General features: G+C 37.5%; 1 protein-coding gene across 3 annotated transcripts in view; it reads right to left on the bottom strand.

Moving 5' to 3' along the window:
* Positions 1-19,848, bottom strand: part of MCF2L (MCF.2 cell line derived transforming sequence like) — a 147,470-nt gene that overhangs the window by 15,577 nt on the left and 112,045 nt on the right. For all 3 annotated transcript variants that reach the window (XM_042866514.1, XM_042866515.1, XM_042866516.1), the window contains 12 exons: positions 12,677-12,796; positions 11,898-12,014; positions 11,243-11,392; positions 10,386-10,510; positions 8,803-8,917; positions 7,730-7,849; positions 6,695-6,886; positions 6,288-6,479; positions 5,452-5,611; positions 5,234-5,304; positions 4,107-4,183; positions 3,069-3,135 (listed from right to left, as the gene is read on the bottom strand). In XM_042866514.1, coding sequence (XP_042722448.1) covers positions 3,069-3,135; positions 4,107-4,183; positions 5,234-5,304; positions 5,452-5,611; positions 6,288-6,479; positions 6,695-6,886; positions 7,730-7,849; positions 8,803-8,917; positions 10,386-10,510; positions 11,243-11,392; positions 11,898-12,014; positions 12,677-12,796 — 1,506 coding nt within the window. The remainder of the gene's footprint in view (positions 1-3,068; positions 3,136-4,106; positions 4,184-5,233; positions 5,305-5,451; positions 5,612-6,287; positions 6,480-6,694; positions 6,887-7,729; positions 7,850-8,802; positions 8,918-10,385; positions 10,511-11,242; positions 11,393-11,897; positions 12,015-12,676; positions 12,797-19,848) is intronic.

Here is a 19,848-nt window from a genome sequence, read left to right as displayed (position 1 = left end):
TTGGCACAAGTGAGGAAAAGGAGGCACATATGGCTTTAGCCCAAGACTGTTCTCCTCTCATACCCTGAGGTGATTAAGCTGTGATTAAGAGATCTCCCAGAAGAAGAAGGAAAAAAAAAGTATCTGTATACACAGCAAGCATGAAAGAATGGCTTCATTTAATGCCAGCTAATGGTACCTGCATTTCTTAGACTTCCAGGTGACTAAAAGGCATTCATCATCTCCAAGGCAGAAGGTGCCTCAGCTTAAATGACTTCCTATGAATTTGTCAGTGTAGTAAGGGGAATTGAACAAAACCATGTATAGTAGGAAAAGATCAAATGGATTGGACAACAAGTGCTAAGAATGATGAAAGATTTAAATATTACTGCATTTCATAGTTGAAGATGATGTGAGGTAGTTTAGATTTGGATTAGATTTCCCTCTCTTGCTCTCAACACAGTTGTCATGGACAAGGTGGTCACAGGAAAAATAACTGCATGAGTGTCAACTATTTATAACAATAAACTTAACTGAACCATAACCAAGTGACAAGGTAAAAGGAAGGATAAGCAACAACACACCTGCAATCAAGACTTTAAAACCCAAACTAGAAATAGTAGGAGAACTAGGTAGTAAAGTCAGCTAGCTTAAAGAATTCAGGCATTTGATAAACTAGCAATTAGATTTTTATTTATATTTTAAAAATCCTTTAAAAATCAGTGTTTTTTTCCCCCTCAAACAATGAGGGGAAAAAACAACAATGGTATAGGCAAAGCTGCTGGAGCTCACTGACTGCTAACCACCGTCCCTCTCCCATCTCTCTTTCCCATGAGTACAAAAACAAAGTCTTAGTTAAAAGAAAAGAAAAAGGTAGCAGTTAAAGAAATCCAAAAGTATCACCTTTAAAAAGATAAAAATGATTCACTGATTTGCATAAAATGGAGTACAAAAAAATAAACAGGAAGAAAAACTGTGAACACTAAGCAGTTTAGATTCAGAGAAGCGATGCAGGAATAGACCACTGCATTTCCATTGAAGTGAGGATGATGTTGGACATTGCAACAAAGACAGGATTGGCCTCAGGAAGAGGCAACTAACCCAGCTCTGATGAAAAAAACTCACGGAGCTCAGTACTCTGTTCTGAAAGAACAAAACCATGAAAATACATACATTGACAAAGAGTTGTTAACAGTATGTCAAGGTTTTGTATTTTCCCTTCAGAATGACATAGTGCTTTTTCAACTGCAAGATAAAAACTTAATGTTTTACTGCCTGAGTAGTATTTGTATCTTCAGAAAGGAAAAGTTATTCCTTGCACCAATGGGGATCATTAATAATACACAAGGCTTTGTTTAATCTTCTATTTGAAAGCTGTTCTAAAAGTATAGAAGTAAATGGAAAAAGGAGTAGAATGCAATTTCCACTTATAGACTAGACCAGCATTTTTTCCCAGTACAAATTTTTGGATTTCACAGACTAAAGTGGAATAAGTGTCATTATTAATAAAAGAAAAACTACCAGGCTCACTTGAAAACAGCTACAGGAGTTTCCTAGTAATTGATCTTGTAAACTACCTTTAATTTTCTATTTGAATGCTTTGCTGAGAGAAAAGGCATAACAAAAAAAAAAAATGCAACATAAAAGGAGATACTGTCCATGTATAATGTTATTTTACAGGAAAATCAGAAAGACAGAACAGGAGAAACAAAAGAATTGGGGAAATAGCATAAACTTTGGATTATTAATAAGAATTCCTCAAAAGCTGGAAGGCTGCCTTTAAAACAAACATCAGCAAGGATCTGACCCAGAATTACTGTTGGCAGTTCTCATCATCCAGATTCAAGAGTGATGAATCCCAAACTGCACAAAGGTAGAGGGAAGTGTGATTGGCACAGTCAGAGTGGTGGAGAGGCAACTGAATTGTCAGAAAATGAAGAGAGCTTGACTTTGCAAGACAAAAGTTTGCACTATTCTCTATGTAGAACAAAAAAAATACTAGAGGAATAGAAAGATTCTGCAATACCTCCAGTAGTAGCAGGAAGGACCAAAAATCCTAAAATCATTTGAACCTTGATTTTAACAGAATTATACAGACAGCATTACATAGAAGAGCAAAGAATAAAGCAATCCTTAAGGTCCGCTCCAGAGCTACACTGCTTTATTATCATACATCAGGCACAGCTGCCCTATCATTGGGACATCCCAGCACTTGGACAAAATCCATGGCATGAACACTACTGGAAACTGACCATAAACCAAACAAAAGCAAGGCCAGAGTTCATACAATACTACTCTTACCTGAAGATGTATACCCAGAAAGTATTGCTTTCAGTCCTTACATAAATATGAGACAAATAAGACAGCTCCTATTGAAAAGCCTAAAATTGGCATGGACATCAGAAGTTGGTTGGCTCAGTTGCAGTTCATCCTGATTAAAGTCAATGTCAGGTTATCTGCAGCTTTAATATTTCCAAAACCAGACTGGACTACAATAAAATGCTGCATACACGTCTGAACAAATGAATACAGAACTCCGTACCACATTCTAGAAGCAACTTGAAAATGCTGCAATTATGTCTCCATGAGCGTGGAGCAAAGGAAATATTCTTGTTGCCTTCACTATTTTGCATCACTATATTATCACTACAAGCTACTCTGTAGCCATAGCTGTACCTGAGATATTTGGAAGGTTACTTAAAGGCCTACAAAGAAGGATGTGATTAACAGATTTGCTCCTCTGATTCAAGATTCTTTCAAAGCAAATTCACATTCCAGTGCAACATACAATCTTCCTGGAACTGATCAAAGACTCTGGAATGAAATTCTAAAACAATTAATGATCATTAGAAATCTCAGTATGTTCTACCTCAATAGCTGGGCACATCTTACTTTTGCTATTTGATAATATAAACTCTTAGATGTGTATTTTTAGGAAAACATGCATTGAAATCAATATGTGAAAACACGAGGGCAAAGAGGTGTGGCAAGAAAAGGATAAGCATCACAGAGATGAGGAAAGCATAAGAACATCTACGAAATGGAACAGAAATAGATTCAGATCAGTCAGAGTGAAATTTAATCTTTACCTCGAGAACACAGAGAAGTTCTTCCACATATGCTCGTTCAGTTTCAATAAGTTCATTCATTACGTGCCTGAAAACAAAGAATGATAATTAAGGAAGGCCTATTCATTTATACGAAGTATTAAGGCAATGTTAACTTTGTATGTTTCTATTTCAACTGGAAATCGTTTTTATTTTCTGAAGTAACGTAAAATGTGATTTTCATATATATTTCTGCACACAGCTTATATATCCACACTGAGAAGCAAGCACTTTTAAAACATTTCGAAGTCATAAAAGTGTTTAAATAGAAGAAGAAAAAAAAGCCAAAGCTGGAATTTCAAGCATCATAGGAGCTGAACAGAAGCAGTGAACAGTTTTTATTATTGTATACATAAAACCTGTTTATGTTGCATTTGCAAGTATTACAGAAGCTGAAGTTAGAGGTGCAAAGGTTTCAAGTTACATTGGTCATTTTAAATTTGAGGCATGTGCTGTAGCTTAAAAGTCACAGTGTCTCTTTTTCAGGTTAGCTTGCTTAATTTCTAAGGAAAAAACACTTGCTTCTCCCCCCAGCCTGTGTAATTTCAGATGATTTAGCACACATTAAAATAGTGAAAAGACAGCAAGAATATCCAGGTTTCAGTTAGAAATGCAGGTTCTGTACCACTTGCAGGTAGAATAAGGGATGCTATTTAGTTTTAATACTGAAAAGTTCTTAAGATTAATCAAAACAGGGTCTAAAAAAAGTCAAATAATAATAAAATTGTCCTCTGAAGCACAGACACCAAAGTATATGACAGATTTACAGGAGGTTTATTCCTCAAAACTGTCTTCTCTGACATGAAAATGTGTAATTATCCTCCCATGGTATTATCTCGCTGTAGCAAAGCTAGACTGATACTATATAAGCCTTAAATAACACTGCAGACAGACTGAAGTATCTTTCTTCATGTACAAAGCACAGAAGCATACTTGTCTTATCAAATCTTTAGCCAAACTCAGACTTCACTGGAAGCAAATCAGAGAAAGAACATTTGTTGTTTATCAAAATACACTTACTGCCGTAACACAGCTAGGTTTTCTTCATCATCCATTGTAGATCCTCCTCTGCTTTGATGGAGTTCACTCGTTTCAGTCTAAAGGAGGAAACAAACAAACAAAATTATCACAGCATAACAGACAGAGGAGGAAAAAGCACTAAAATATGGAGCTTTGCACTCAGGACTATTCATATGAGTTTTCACAGGGAAAGCTGTACTCCATTAATTATGAAATCATTTTGCAGAAACTCAGTGAAAAAAATCCAAGTCAACCTGAATATTTCAAAGCATGCATGAACATTTAGATACAGAGACTTCGCTGTCAAAGGTCAGATTAGAAAAGACGGTGGCTCAAGACCTCTCTGCAGTAAGATAACATCAACATAATCTTGGAGGCAGTGCTGGCCTAAATCTGCTTTCCAAGCTAAAAATCAGGTACTGTGCTAAAGTTCTGGTAAATTACTAACTTGGTAGAAGTTCACTTTCACAAATTTTATTGTAATGCCTGAGCTAATTCAAGCTTTTGCTTAAAAAAAACAAAAACATATATATATATATATATATATTCTCCTTCCAGTTCCCCCCCAAGCCAACCCTTTTCTCCAGCTGTTGTCCCTACTGGTCATACAATCTTATCCGTCTCCTTGCGTCATCACTTGATTCTCGCTGAACCTTTACTGAGTTAATTCAACCCTCTAACTCAGTGGAAAACTATTTGTTTCTGCTGCTGTCGTCAGGTTATTTTCCTTGCAGGAGGCGGAGCAGGAAGACCTTCCCCACTTGGGAATGGCAAACCATTAGGTCAGGTGAAGCTTTCTTTGAGCCAATGACAACTACCTTTTCACTTTCTCTAGTTTTAAGAGTAGCCAATTACTACTGGCAAATAATAAATGTTTCCTGTTCATAGATTTTACATTTTGCTGCCCCTAACATTTTTCCTAATATAGGCAACTATTTACTTTTTCTCTCATACTCAGCTGCGTGACAAAGCAGTCTTTATTTAAACTAGAGTTACCTTGATAGGGGCAATATCAGCACATTTTCAGTGAAATAGCCTAATTCTTCTTGAAGTTGTTGAATATTCCATTGTGTTATGACTTTCTCAAGCAGCGCGTACATGAAAAAAAACACTGAAAAGAATGTTACCTTTCCTCTTCTGTAGTTTACTTTCCGAAGCACACCGCTTTCTGTGTTGGATACACAATCTCTTTGAAGACCTAAGCATGTAAACCAGAACCAAACAGCAGTTAGAACTTGAGCGGATCTAACACAGATGTTTGCACAACCACAAATTGCAGCTGAAAGTTTCTTCAAGTTTCTTAACACAGTGTAAAAAATTACTTAACTCTGCTACATTTGCTCACCTGGAGAGGTACAAGGAGATTTTACAAAGGCTTCGGGTCTAGGTGCAACTGGCTGAACAGGACGTGTTTGCTTAGCTGCCAATTTCTTAAGACTTACTTGTCTCTTTTGAAACATTTCTTCCATGCTTTCTTGCTTCTGGAAAACCTTTTGTATATGCTCCTACCATTGCCACATGAAGAAAATTAAAAATCACCGTCAGAGAGCCATCAACAAGCTATACTTCTATTTGTGGTGCATTGATTTGCAATGCTTATTGCTTTCATACCACATATAAAAATATTACCCTACTCATCACACCTAACAAGGCATAATTTACAGTTATTTAACATGCTTAAGATTGGAACATGTCACAAAACTTGTTTCTCTACAGAAATAGCAAAAAAAAAAAAAAAATGGGGTTCAAGTTTTGATTAAAGGAGTAAAAACTGAAGTTTTCTTGAAAGTGTCTAATGGTTCTGCTTCAAGACAGCATCAGCAAGAAGGAAAAGGAATGTATTTTCAAGTTTTATTTTGTAACTGCGTTTTTTTTTAGAAGTTGTGCAAATATCAAGGAAAGCCATGTTTTCATTATAAAAAAAACATATTTCAAGTATTTGAAAGACTGGAGATCTATTTATTACAAACATCAATGCTACTATCTGAAGAATTTAAGTTGTTAATTGGTTCTGGATCCCTTGATGCCTATACAAAGATACAACGTGACTACCACCTTGGGTAAGTACCCGTTCAGATAAATGGCCTGAAGTCACCTTCATGCCACCTAGCTCTATCAATGGCCATGCAAGATGGCAATTCTAACAAAGTGATGCATGCATACATGAATAAATTATAGTACCTTTAGGTCCTCATTGAGGATGTGTGCATACTCTCTGTAAACTTTTTTCAACTCCTTGATTTTATTGCCTGCACCAGTGTCTAGGAATTTCTCAATCTCCTGTAACGCTGATTCTGCACCATCCTGAGACTGACACTTATCTACAGGCTGTGAAGCCAGAAGATAAATTCCTTCATCGCACCACTTCATAGACTGGAAACAAAGAAAAGAGCAGGCTCAGAATGCATTTATATCAACATCAAATGCTAAGGTCTAACATATTTCATCATTCTATTTGTGATGAATTCAGCTATTTAAGGACAAAACTTCCAGCATACCCGGGAATTTTTTTGATCTGCTGTTTCAATGGGTTGCTGGAGGTTTTAGAATACAAGACAAGAAACAAAACTGCTCCACAGAAAATTTACCTTTTCCAGTAAGCCATGCAGTTCTAGAGATTTATTAAGAACATTCCTCTTCTGTTCCATCTCAGTAGTGAAGGCATCACAGAGATGATGAAGTTCGCTGCATTTTGGAATAATGGAGTCCACAGCATAATGATTGCTCTGAATAAAAGCGTCACCCTCTGAAGCTAGCATTCTGGCTTTTGCTACAGTTTCCTAAGAAAGCAAGCATTGATTGAGGTACATCTTTCCTGGAGTCAACATCAGTTTAAAAAATTAGAACTTAAACTATTTGGTTTTGCACAGTAAAAACACATAGATTGATATAGAATACGTAACAGTCTTAGTTAACACATCGAAGCGATTTCCTATTTTCCCAGATGCCTAAAATCTTTTATGCCTCCTGCCTTGTCGTATCAGATACTTCATAAATATGAATGAGTTTAACCACATGGCCCCTGGGAACCACCTTTAGTCCTTGTGTGCCTTAGTTATTCAGCAGCATGTTTGTGCGTATACACATGCAACTTGGAGTACAGAAGTGATCTGAAGTGAAATAAAAACATTACTCCAGCACCTCAGCCTCAAGAGCAATAGACTCACTTCCATTAAACATAGGTCTTAACATGTTAATTGTGTTCCTTTTTTGTATTTCAGAGTATATTTTTGTTGATAATGTTTAACTACATTTTACACTCAATACAGAGCCTTCTAATTTTTGACTTTTAAAGCAGTAAGTGGTTTCACAGGAATGGAAGTACCTTGATCATTAAGCAGAACTTGGCTACATTGGCATTTTATGAAATTCTTCCACGAACCAATCACACTGGCTTTATGGTTAGTCACTCTGCTCTTTATCAAGGGCTGCCTGAGAAGTGAGTGACTTCAATGGTTAAAAATTGCTTTAAAGTAATGTGCAGTACTAATTTGGAACAGACACTTAGTTCTGCCCTGCTGTTAGCATAAGCTCTGGTCATACAATATTTCAATAACTAAAAGTCATTTCTCTCTCTATAAACACACACATGCTAGAAACACAGTAAACTGCAGAGTTCTTACACGGGATTTTTCTTCAAAGTTGACAAGATCTTTCAAGATGTGCTCCACATGTGAGCAGCTGTTTCCCACATCTGTGAAAGCAGACAGTCTCTCGGACACAATATCCAAAGCTGCTTTAACCTGAAATGAGATACACGTGTGTGTCAATGAGGATGACTGTGCCTTTGGAGGTGCAGTCAAATAGCTGATAGCCTGTATTCCTACTCCAGTGACTTACATTATGGTGTTCCTGAGGCAAAGACACAAATCTACCTTTCCCCCCCAACTAAAACTAAAATCACACAAAAAAATAGCAGTGAAGTAATCTTGTTTTCTGAGCATTAGGTTTCCTGGTGCTAGAAAAAAAATAATAAAATATCCAGGATGAATTTATCATCTTGCTTTTACCAGATGGCAATAGTACAATCTGATACTAATGTAGAGAGCACAACATGAGGGTGAGGTCCTCACTGTACCAATTAGTTTACGGAAAGACACATACGCACATACTTGTCATATGGTTTTTGAATGTTGTTCCTGGGGAGACACAGGGACCCTATTCTGAGATCAGCTACACCAGAGTAAACCATCTGTAGGTGCAATAAAGCACATGCATTTAACTAACATGAGATCAGAAACTGGCTGTAAAAATTTTAGTTCAGCCTCCACCCAGCTTCTAACGTTGTGGTTGCAACTTCCCACCCACAGTGCTGGAGGCTGCTTTATAAGATTTGAGCCAGAAGGTTTAGGTAAGTCTTGGTTCCATAAAAGGGCCTATTGGCAAGATGAAAGACTTGCAGCCAGCACATTATGCTTCTGTGGTAGAGAATAGATTTCAAAGGAGTTTTCGAACGCTTACACACTGCTGGGTTCATGGAAAAAAATAACACTACAGAAGAGAAGCCATTATGTCTGTATAGGCAAGTATTCAAGGTAGTAAAGATAGCAAGCTGTCATGTAAGGACACGTCAAAGAAAAAAGTTGGAGAAAGCTTTCAAGTACACACACGAGAGCTGTGAAAACAAGAGGGGAAGTATTTGCTTCTGAATCACTTCTACGTTACCAAATATTGACTGCCACCAAGAAGTTCTCACCTCTCTAAAATTCTGTTCAAAATTCCGAAGGTGCAGACACTGCTCAAGTTTTTGCTGGTGCTTAATCCAAAACTCATCAAAGGCGGACTCTGTTTCACGTAACTGAGCCAAAAGCCTTAAAACACAAACAAACAAGAGCGAAAAAAACAAACTGTAAGGATGGGGGTTGCAACCTTCAAGGACAGTACACCCTTCCACACTGAAGAAGTCTCCTCAAAGCATTATTTTCCAGAAAAAAAAAAAAAATTAAACTGAATACAGGAAACTTTGAGCATTGCATGGAATTTTTTTCTAGAATAACATTGATGTAAAACTGGAGTCCAACACAAATATTAAATGCTGACAAACCGTCAAGCGCTGATTTGAAGGTTGCTGCAAATAATGCTTCTCAGCTCTGACCTGGGGACATGGGGCTTGCAAATAGAAACATACAAATACACGTGGGCTACAACTCTGAAGAGCCTGAGCTTAGAGCTATAAAAAAAATGAAGCATTAAATTTGTACTGCTGTGACCAGCCAGCTGCCCTTACGTTTCATTCCTTGGAGCAAGACTCATAAAAAAACTGAAGGTCATTGCTCCTCTTCTGAGCAGAGAGACTACTTTAATATCATAGACAAGCATAAAGCAGTACTGATAAGGAAAGAACCTTCTTCAATTATAATTCTAGCAAAATTCCTCAAGACTTAACTTTAACCTTTCTTTGAGTAGTGTATTTGACATTGTGGTATTCTATGGACTACACAACATGCTTTGTTATATTTAGGCTACATCTGGAAAAGGCTGGAGGACAGAATTTTAAATAACTTTTGTCTTTATTACAACAGAAATGAACCCTGGATTTGCAAGTTAAATCCAATTAGAAAAAAAAAAGGCAGACGTTTGAAAGCTACTTTTGTCAGATATTGTATAAAATAGAACATTTTGGGTAAATTAGCAACCCCCACCTCCACCCTGATTATCCTTCGGATAGCTAATACCAGCAATGACTCCAAAGAAGCAACTTCTGCCAAGATTTGTCCATTGGAAGTGACACTTACTTGGAAAGAAAAGTCAGTCCAAGAGTAACAGTAACATGGAATGACAGACAAAAAAAGAATGCAGATAATTGCCTTGGGGAAATGAGCTATGCTTTTATAGCATTGTTCAAATTTACATCTGTGCTACGATGATATAATGTCTTCAAAATTGGCAAAAATTTAAGGGGGTGGGTGGGAGAAGCAAAGAAAAGTAAGATCGAATACATGCCCAGAGGAAGCATATGGGAAGTTTGTGCATAGATGACACTCCAAGAGCAGAGTAGTCCTTAAAAGCCCTTTAAAAGTTTCTAATTACATTGATATTAGCAGTGTTGGGAGTCTTTTCAGGCAGGTTTCCTTATATTCATGTGATCCAGTAGTGGACATCAGAGAATTACTTTGCTTAAGACAGATCTGATAACAGCAGAGTCATTTCTGAAAGTGCCTTTTATCTATTCACACTGCATCGTTTGCTTACTTGCTACACATACATATAGAATTAACAGAGCCAGGCAAGGGTCAAAAACACAGAGAAGCAGCATGTTCAGTATTTCACTCCTCTCACCTTTCTACTGTAGTTTGATTGTCTAGTTGGTCTTGATTCAGTTTGTATTCAGGGTTCTCAGTAACTGGCTTTGTAATACTTCCAAGGATATCGTCTCCCTGTTCTACTGCTAACCTTATATCTTCCTATAAAACAAAAAAAAGAACAAAACCAATAAACAAACAAACAGAAAACCCACAAAAAAACCCCACACAGAAGAATTCCCTGATTACTGGATTCTTGTTATTTTGTTTAAATAGACTCCTCTAGGCATCAAACTGAAAAAAAACCACTTTGTTTATAACAGCAATAAAACAAGCATAGCTTGATTAAAAGCAGTGTTGACAATAAAGATGCTAGATGCTATATGTCAGTTTATGGGTCTTAAGTCCCTATTACATTGGGCTGAACTTTTGTGATAGATAATATTCTAGCATGTCTCTGTGCTACAATTATCTCACAGACTTGAAACTTACTGTTTTGGAACCCCTAAACATTATTCATTTAAGCTGATTTATAAGAACATTTGCCCATTCAAGAGGTTGTACCTTTTTGTATGCATGCAAATACAAAAAAAATTTATCACTACAAACAAAACAGCAAATTTAAACTCATCACTTCATAGAAGATTATTTGTTTTCACACAAGTCATGGTGTGTTTGTACATAAGGTGTACTTAGCTTTAAGAACTGTCCTTATTGAAAACAGTGAGAGGATTCTTAACTTCAAACCAAGAAAAACAATTTCAGTGAAATTTCAATGCAATAATTTCATTATCATCTATTAACCAAATGCCCTCCAGGCTTTTTATTAGCAATGTCAGCTATAAATTACAACCACTCAAACCAGAAGACAGTGTATTTACAAAATGTACATACCTTCATTTTGTCCTTCTTTTCCGTATGCGTTGCAAGAAGGGAGCTGGTTGACTGCACATCATTTGGTAGCTCTGTTTCAGCCAGTTCAGTCCCAAAGGACTGAAGAATCTGAGCTGTTTGCTTAACCTTTTGGGCAAAACCTTCTACAGCCTTTTGGAATAAAAACCATTAAAGATGTTTCATGCTCAACATATGCATATGTACAAACAGACACATACACACAAAATATAACTGACAAAAGAAACTCGAACAGATGAATTACATGATTAAAAAACGGTCAAAGCATAGTTTTGTAAGCAACAGATACCATCACCATTAATTCCTTAATTGTATGTTTTTCCTAGGCTTGTATCAGGTATATCTTCCTCATATTTTTAAAATCTGGAGCTATTTTACAACTTGAGCTTTTTCTTTCTTGTAGCAAAAACAACATACCCCAACACAACAATACACTGTAGCTCCTTTGCTCCAAGCATTCAGAAAGCCACTCCCAAGTTATTACTCATATTATTTCTCTAAGATGACTAAGTACCATTGGGAACATCTCACTCAGACCAAGTCAACTTGCATCACTTGGAACACGTTTTATAAGTGACAGGGTATAAAACAGAAGAGCTCATGAAACTGAAAAGTTAAAACAACCACCAAGACTTACAGTGCGATGGGATAGCCATCTGTTATGGCAGTAATCCAGGGTGCCACCAAGATCTTCTGTTAATTGTGTTTTATCAATGTAACCCTGCAGTTCTGATACTGAGCCCAGCATTATGATCTGCAGAAGTAAAGAAAAAGAGAACATGATCGCTGGTGAAAAGTCCCTTGTTAAGGATTCTAAGCTGTATCTTTCAGATTCTATTAGAGAAGCTTCATTTTCATATAGAAACAAGTGATAGAACTATTTCCAAAAAGAAACAATGTAAAAACAAACAAAAAAGCTTAACACTTGATGATATAAATTTAAATAACTGCAAAGAAGCAGGAGCACTGGGCTCCAAAGCATTAAAAACATTTAAAAAAGCTTCTGAATCATACAACATAAATGACTCCATCAGATTTTACTCATTCTTAAATCTTGATAAACTGTACATGAGCTTTTTTTTTTTTATTATTAAAGAGCAACAACATCTCATTTTTTATCCATTTTTGGTCTCCTCTGTCTGTGGGAGAGAACAGTAGTATCTGCATGGGCTGGGGATGTATGGACTGGTTCTAAGAAATAAGTAAGGACTGTAGGGAGCATATCTTAACTAGCTCCAATACTGGAAATTAACATCTGACAGACATAAAATAACTCATACCACCATCTATTTGCATTTATTTGATTATCTTTAGCTTGCACAGTTTCAAAGCTTATTTTAAAATATAAACACCGCTGGCTAGACTAAGTACTTCAACAGATCCCTGATAACAAAGTGGAAACAGAGCATTACTTACAGGTACTTTCATTTTAAACTCATCTTTGTTGAACTTGAAAGCAATGTCTGAGAGAGCTCGATGAAAAAGTCCTGTTGGGCGCAGAACAAGGACGAGTTGCAAGTTCCCTGGGAAAGATGCCTGAAAAACAAGTTTAATCTGTTGTTTTCTGATGCTTCGAAGGAGAAGCCTCTGTTAAACCACAAACCAACTGTATCAAAGTTCTGCATAACGGGGTGACCAATTATAAACCTAACAAGGCGTGCGCAGAGAGCTCCATTCAAAGAGACCTTTGTGCATCTTGGGAACAGGAATCTATTCTCCTGGAATCTAACTTTTCAGGGCTGGCTCATAACGCTCGTATCTTCAGTTAAGATGACATCACAGCCAAGGAGGCAAATGAACAGACAAAGATAGCTTAGTACTTTTTCAACAATGTTTCCAATGGTTATCTTATCTTTTCTCTAATAGAAGGTGCCAAGAGAAACCCCTGCTATTATGTGAATACATAACAACCAATTTCTTGTTTATGTGTACTACCTTGCCAGTTGCCTACACAAACTAGACTGAATTTCCAAGACTGAATTTTTTCACCACCAAGACTGAATTTCTCAGACAGTAGCTTAGAAGAGGTAAGCATCAATTTTGCAGACAAAAATAAAACAAAAATTGTCCTCAGCTGTGCTTTTTCTCCTCATCTTTCAACTTGTAGTCTCACAGATTCTCCCAGTTCTAAAAGTGGCATGGGGAAAACAGAAGAGAGGAGAAGGAAAGCAGGCTTGTTGCACTAAATTATGAGATAAGCAAACAAACAAACCCTCTGCTGTGCCAGAAGTTCACATACTTAGCATTTAGCCATTCTTGAAATGACACAAATCTTCTCTCATATTCAGTATTTCCACAGCAAGGAGGCACTAAAGCTCTCTAAAGAGAAGTTCATTATAATGATTAAGTATGCAATATATATACATTTTTATTATATTGTTGGAAACTGTGGGACATCTCTAAGTAAAAAAAGCACCAACATGCATACACTGACTGAAAGAGCTGTTGTGCTATGTTCTCTTCCTATGCCTATGAAGCTGTCAGTATCTGGGAGGCTGGAGATGGGTTCAATAGTCATTTTAAGGTTCCAGGGTATTCCAAGCATTTAGCAGCAGACATGACAAACTTTCACACAGAAAAGTAGTTAAAACTACTAGTACTGGAGATCTCATGGATGCATCGTGGTTCCCCATATACTCCAAGAACTGAAATTACCTGAGAGATCATACAGACTTAAACTTTACAATCTGCCTCCACTCTAACAATGTCTAGATTTTCTAGGAAGCCCAGTAGAGTCCCTTAGAAGGCTGGGAACAGAATCCCAGCAATTTTGAGTGCCCACACAAGTTCTCCATCACTGCACCATAAATAACCTTTCTGTGCATATTGAAAGTAGTACACCCTGCGGACTTACTAACCCACAGTTATTAAACAGAGGATGGACCTTAACTACAAGATTCCTGCCTATAATCAGATGAGAAAAATAAAAATAAGTCCATTTTTGAAAGTTATTGTAACAAAGGCAACTTCAAATTTAAGAGAGTGATTTACTTACACTAAGGAAACACTTGCAAGAATGGACAATTTTTTTTTTTTTTTATTAAATGCCTGAATAGTTGTACAATAATAATTGCATAGTTTATTAAATTAAACTCATATCAATTTATTTTGTGCCTGTAGTGGCAGAGTGCAGCCTCCTATTGACCTGTTAATTTTCACCTCCAATTCACCTTCCTCAGAAGAAATTTATTCACTGGAAATACCAACATCAGAATAAGAAATTCCAAGAAGAAATAACACATTTTGAAAAACTTGTTCACATGAGATATGCATCCCTACTTGAAATCCAGATGCAGCATCTTTGGCATGTCTGTTGGCTACCCATTTAGCTTTGCACAGAGCATAGGGAAGCACTAGTTTGGTTTTTTTTTTAGTGTTCAGTAGATACGACAGAAACATAAAGAGGGGGGTGAAATTATGAAGCACTAAAGACACTGAACAGCAAAAGTAAATTTTTAGTTATATACAATTTTCCTTATTCTATCTTTAAATTCTCAGTTTTACACTTTGTAATTCAGACTTTGATGTCATGATTTTAGAGAAAAATATTTCAACTGGTACTGGAGCAGAGTAGTTGACAGATTCAAAGCAAGAGTAAGTTTTTCTAGACTGTACATTACCCTTTATAAGATGCGTTCAATCACACAGCTAAATAGGGCAGGCTGTCCTGCCCAGGCAAGCAGGTAAAGAAGACACATTACAACTGCTCTCCACTGTGTCTGCCCAGAAACTATGCTGCTCTACTCACTACAGTTGTGCACCGTGTAGAATAATTTCTGTTCAAAACTTAGAGTTTCCTCTGTCTTTCATCTAAAATTCTTGGTCATTCTAACTTTGTCTACGATGTTGTTCTCATTTCCCCCAGTCTGTCTCCTGCGCTTCCAACTGGATTGCTTGTTTCTTCCCCTCCCTACCCCCCAAAACACAGAGCAGTCTTACATGTTAACAACTTTGCTGAGCACTGCCGGGAGTCAAATTCAAAAACCAACATATGTGAAACAACAAAGAAAGAAGGAACTGATTGACACAGTAATGATGCTGGACCAGTAACATTTAACTGAATTTGTATCTTCACTGCCTAAATATTACTGCTCTCCTAACAGCTTTTATTTTTTTCCCCTAAAACTCTGGCGACTTGCAGAGACAATGATATGATTCAAGAGACACTCCTCAGATGCATCCTTTCAACTTCATCAACAAGCCAACCTCAGCCTGAACAGCAGAGAGCAAAAATCTCCATTCCAGTCCAGCAGAATGCTTGTTTGAAGCCGCTGTATCCTATGCTAACATAGTGAACAATGACTTCTCAATAAGGCTGTGCCAGACATTATACATGGCAATAAATGCTCGTGTGTGTTTAGTAGTGTCATAAAATAAAGTGCCATCAAGGCTTGTTTTATTGAAGTCACTGAACATCACTGTAACACCAAGAAGGGCCTGTGCACTTGAAAATTGGTTGTGTTTTTTTTTTTCTTTTAATTCAAAAGCATATTTCTTTACTAGATTACTATTAAACTGCTCCACCATTATCTTGTCTCAAATATTGTACTTTAATGCCCATGCAAAAAAATATCAGTGAAAGAAAGAAAAAACAAAACTCTACACAGAACTCGCACATTTCTGATTCTGCTTAGGTCAGGGTAGCCCCCACTCTACTCTAGTTCATATATTGCTTCATTTCACTTGCATCAGCATGGGCACTTGTTTGGTGCTTCACAACACTCATAGGATTAGTTTTTCTGTCTGCTCATCTCTCTTCATGACTTTGATGTCCAGTCAGACAAGTGCTTATTCCAAAGATTCAGGTGAGCACGGGGTCATCAACTTTGACATTAACTGAACCAGGAATTTATAAACAGCACACCATCCTTAAACAAAACCTTTCCAATAGAGGAGATGCTTGCTATCCTATGGCTACTTCTAATCTGGAACATGGGAAAAACCCTCACAGGCTGAGCAAAACAGGAGCTGCCTTAATAGTAAAATTTAGTTACATACAGTCCTAATCACCACCTTCCTTGACAGGATATTAATGACACAGAGGCTGCCTGTAGCACCAATACTGAACCTATGGTTAAGAAGCTGCTAATACAGGCACTCCCAATAGGGAGCCTACTGAAGTCATTCTGTCATCCTACTTGTGCCAGTCAGATCGAGCAGCAATCCTGCCCACTCCTGTTAGACCACTGGATGGTCAGATGGCATTTTCAAAGGAGGAATAATATAATTGAGTAGCCTATATTACAAGAGTCATCAAAATAGGGGCAGGCAGTCATTGAGACAGGATGCAGTGTTGTCAAACTCCTCCTTGGGAGTGGCAGGGCAGGAGTAGAGCAGTGGCCTGGGACTATCAGCAGGTGTTGGTCACTATGGTTTTCAGCAGCAAAGACCAGGCGTGCTCTCAGAGAGAAGAAACACCACCTTTGTGATTTCACATCTCAGGCCACCACCTGTGGTGCCCCGGGCTTATTTAATATACACAGGAATTACACAGACAGGTACACATACCTTATAGACAGAGATGCAGTTAAAGTTGCTGTTCAGTTTCACAGAGCAATTCACCCAGCTGCCTTGGTATACACAAGTGTTCGATACTTTCATATAGCAATGGAAAGGTGCTGTGATAAACAGGTAACCCAGGCCCCTTTCTCTTACCTTCCCCACATAATCAGTCAGAATTCAGAAATCATGTGAGCTTCCAAAGAGCTAATGCCAGACTCAGTTTCATTCTGTTTTAAATAACAGAAACAACACCATTTCTCATTTTATAAAGAGCCTCAGTATAACCACATTACCAAGTCTTGTGGTGTTGTTTTTCCTCCTTCACTTACTACTATGCTGTGAGCCTCAGGACACTTCTTTTCAAAATATCTCTGCATATAAGGGGGCTAATAAGCAGAATTTGGGGCCGGTTTATTATTATTTTTAAAAATTATTATTTAAGACAGTTTATTCCTGGCTAGAATGAAAGCTCTTACACAGACTGCTTGTCAAGGAAGAATCTTAGATTAAGACAATTCATAAATGGACCAATTTAAACTCTAGTCTTAAAAACATCAAGCCATTTTGTTTAGGTCTGTGATTGATATTTGTGATACTATGATCCAGCATTCAGATTTTAAGTGATTCTCTTTTTTTTTTTTTTTAATTAAAAAAACCCTCATGTAATAAACAAGAAAAAATGGCTGACTATACTAGGAAAATTGCAAAAGTGCTTGCACATATAATTTTCTCCAAACTTTTGAAGCAATAAAGGCAAAAAAACATACATCTCAAAATAACCTTTTTATTATTTACTACAGTCATTCAAAAACAATATCTACAAAATTCACACAAATACTGTCATATCATCAAGATTTTGGTGTGGTTTTGAACCTAAGCAAAAAATGCCTTTAATAAGAAACATAACTGGGGGCTGAAAGGAGAACATTTTTTTCAAGCTTAATCCATACAAACCACTAAGCATCATTATCTTTTACAGCACAAAATGCAAAGAGCTAGCTATAAAATTGGGCTAGCAGGAACTCCTGTCCATAACACAAAATAGCATCTTTCATGACCATAGAGCATTGGTTACAAAATCTATCTTTCCTCCACCATTCAAGTCGAGAGAAATTCAATCTCTCTCTACAAACAAGGCCAAAGAACTCAAGGTTGGATTACTGTGATTCACTGTTTCTCTCACCTTGGATGTCAAACCAACGATAAAACTCCAGATGGCAGAAAAATGGGACTGCCTGGCTCCTGCAAGGTTTAGGATGGTATTAGCACTCCAGTCTCTCCTTTTGCTTCTGGTCTCCTTCTGCCAGCTTAAGGTCTTGGCCCTAACCTTCAAAGCAGTTAAAGGACCAGGCCTCTTTTACAGAGAGCACTGTGCTTTGATTTATGAACACCTAAGAAAAACACAGCACTCTAAACAATACAGCCCAAAACAGAAGGCACAAAACCTGCAAACAATGCATTCTAAGTTGAAGATAGCAAATCATAATGCAAACTTCTGCAGCAGGTTGGATAAAACCCAAGTCCTGTCCCATTTAGACAGACTGCAAACTTTCAGAACTGGATAAAACTTCCTCACTACCTGAGTGACCTCCATACCAACTGCTTCCTCAAGCAGCTGCCCACAGATATGTTATTCCCTAAGGAATTAGAAAGTTTATTTCCTTTGGACTTTCAATATGAGGCTGATGGATGACTATGAGTGAAGCTTTTCATGAAGCTGAGTGCAGATTTTGTTTGCCTAAAAGTCTGAGCTCATACTTCAACCTTTCCCCTTAGATGAAGGAGAACGATGGTAGGACAACAAAGATACAAACAATGTAATGCCACAGGTTTCTGTTTTAAGAAAGCACACTGGAACTATGAACAGGGTATCATGAGTCAGCACACTTTCAGTGATAATGGGCAACCTCTTGAGCCACCTGTCATTGTAACCTTGTCAACTAGAGTATTACCAACAGCAAAACTTGCATGTCTGTGTACATCCTTGCTATTCTCTCTGTTACATCCCAGGAAAGGAGGAGCGAAGGCTCCTTTCAACCCACTACCTTCTGTATGGTTTCAGTTCTGCTGTTGCTGCATGTGCTTTAGCAGCAGTAGTGCTGGGTAAATGCTACAGACACTGCCATTCCTATTTGTACAAAAACAGGCTTATCTTTTACCTCACCTTCATAGTTTTGGCTCTCTATAAAAACCATGAAGTGTCAGCATGAAATACGGATTCTGCTCTTCATTGCTCATTTTCTGTTACAGGAAATAAATTGTTTTCTACGAATAAAGTGGGAAAAATCAAGCCTAGAAACTTCTCTTAACAGAAAGATTTTCCACATGAATTCCAAAAAAAATAAAGATTTTTTTTTCATTAGCTTTGTTTTAGAACATGCTTTCAGCCCTTAATAGTATAAATCAGACATTTATGCGAAGAGTCTTGAAAATAGAAAACACACGTTACTAAGAATTTCTGTTTAGCAGCTGTTCACTGCTTACAAATGTATTTCCTACAGTTGTCAGAATATTAGCAATGGGCAGAGATGCTCCAGCCAGGAACTCCTGCTGGGCACTGCTCTAGCCACAACACCCTGTCTGTGCTGGCATCTGATTTTGCCAATAAAAGGGTCAAACCCCTAAAGGTGATCAGAGAAAAAAGACAGCAGGGTAGATATTGTATGACTTAGGAGAAATGAGCTGACAACCAAAACTCTCAAGCTCAAAGAAGAAAAAAAGCCAAAAATGAGCTGCTATCAGCGACACTACAACCTGCACTTAAGACCCATCTCCAAGCACTGGCAGAGGCTGCCCAGTGAAATAGCAGAATCACCATACCTGGAGGTGTTCAAGAACCTTGTAGATGTGGCACTGAGGATGTAGTTACTGGGCATGGTAGTGATGGCTTGATGGTTGGACTAGAAAAGACTTCTGAGATCATCTAATTTTAACAACTCTGTGATTCTCCAGGCACACAGGAACCCTCCAGGTTCCAGGAAGGAACCAACCCACACAATCACTGCACTTACACATCTGGTATCAAGGGAAATAGATGCCCAAGTTTTGAAAATTGCATTTCTAGGGAAAACTGTGCACACCGGAGG

Source organism: Lagopus leucura, unplaced genomic scaffold, assembly GCF_019238085.1.
Source record: "Lagopus leucura isolate 7727_CA_CO unplaced genomic scaffold, USGS_WTPT01 Super-Scaffold_100001, whole genome shotgun sequence".
Classification (NCBI taxonomy): Eukaryota; Metazoa; Chordata; class Aves; order Galliformes; family Phasianidae; genus Lagopus; species Lagopus leucura.
This window is presented reverse-complemented; position numbering and strand designations above follow the sequence as displayed.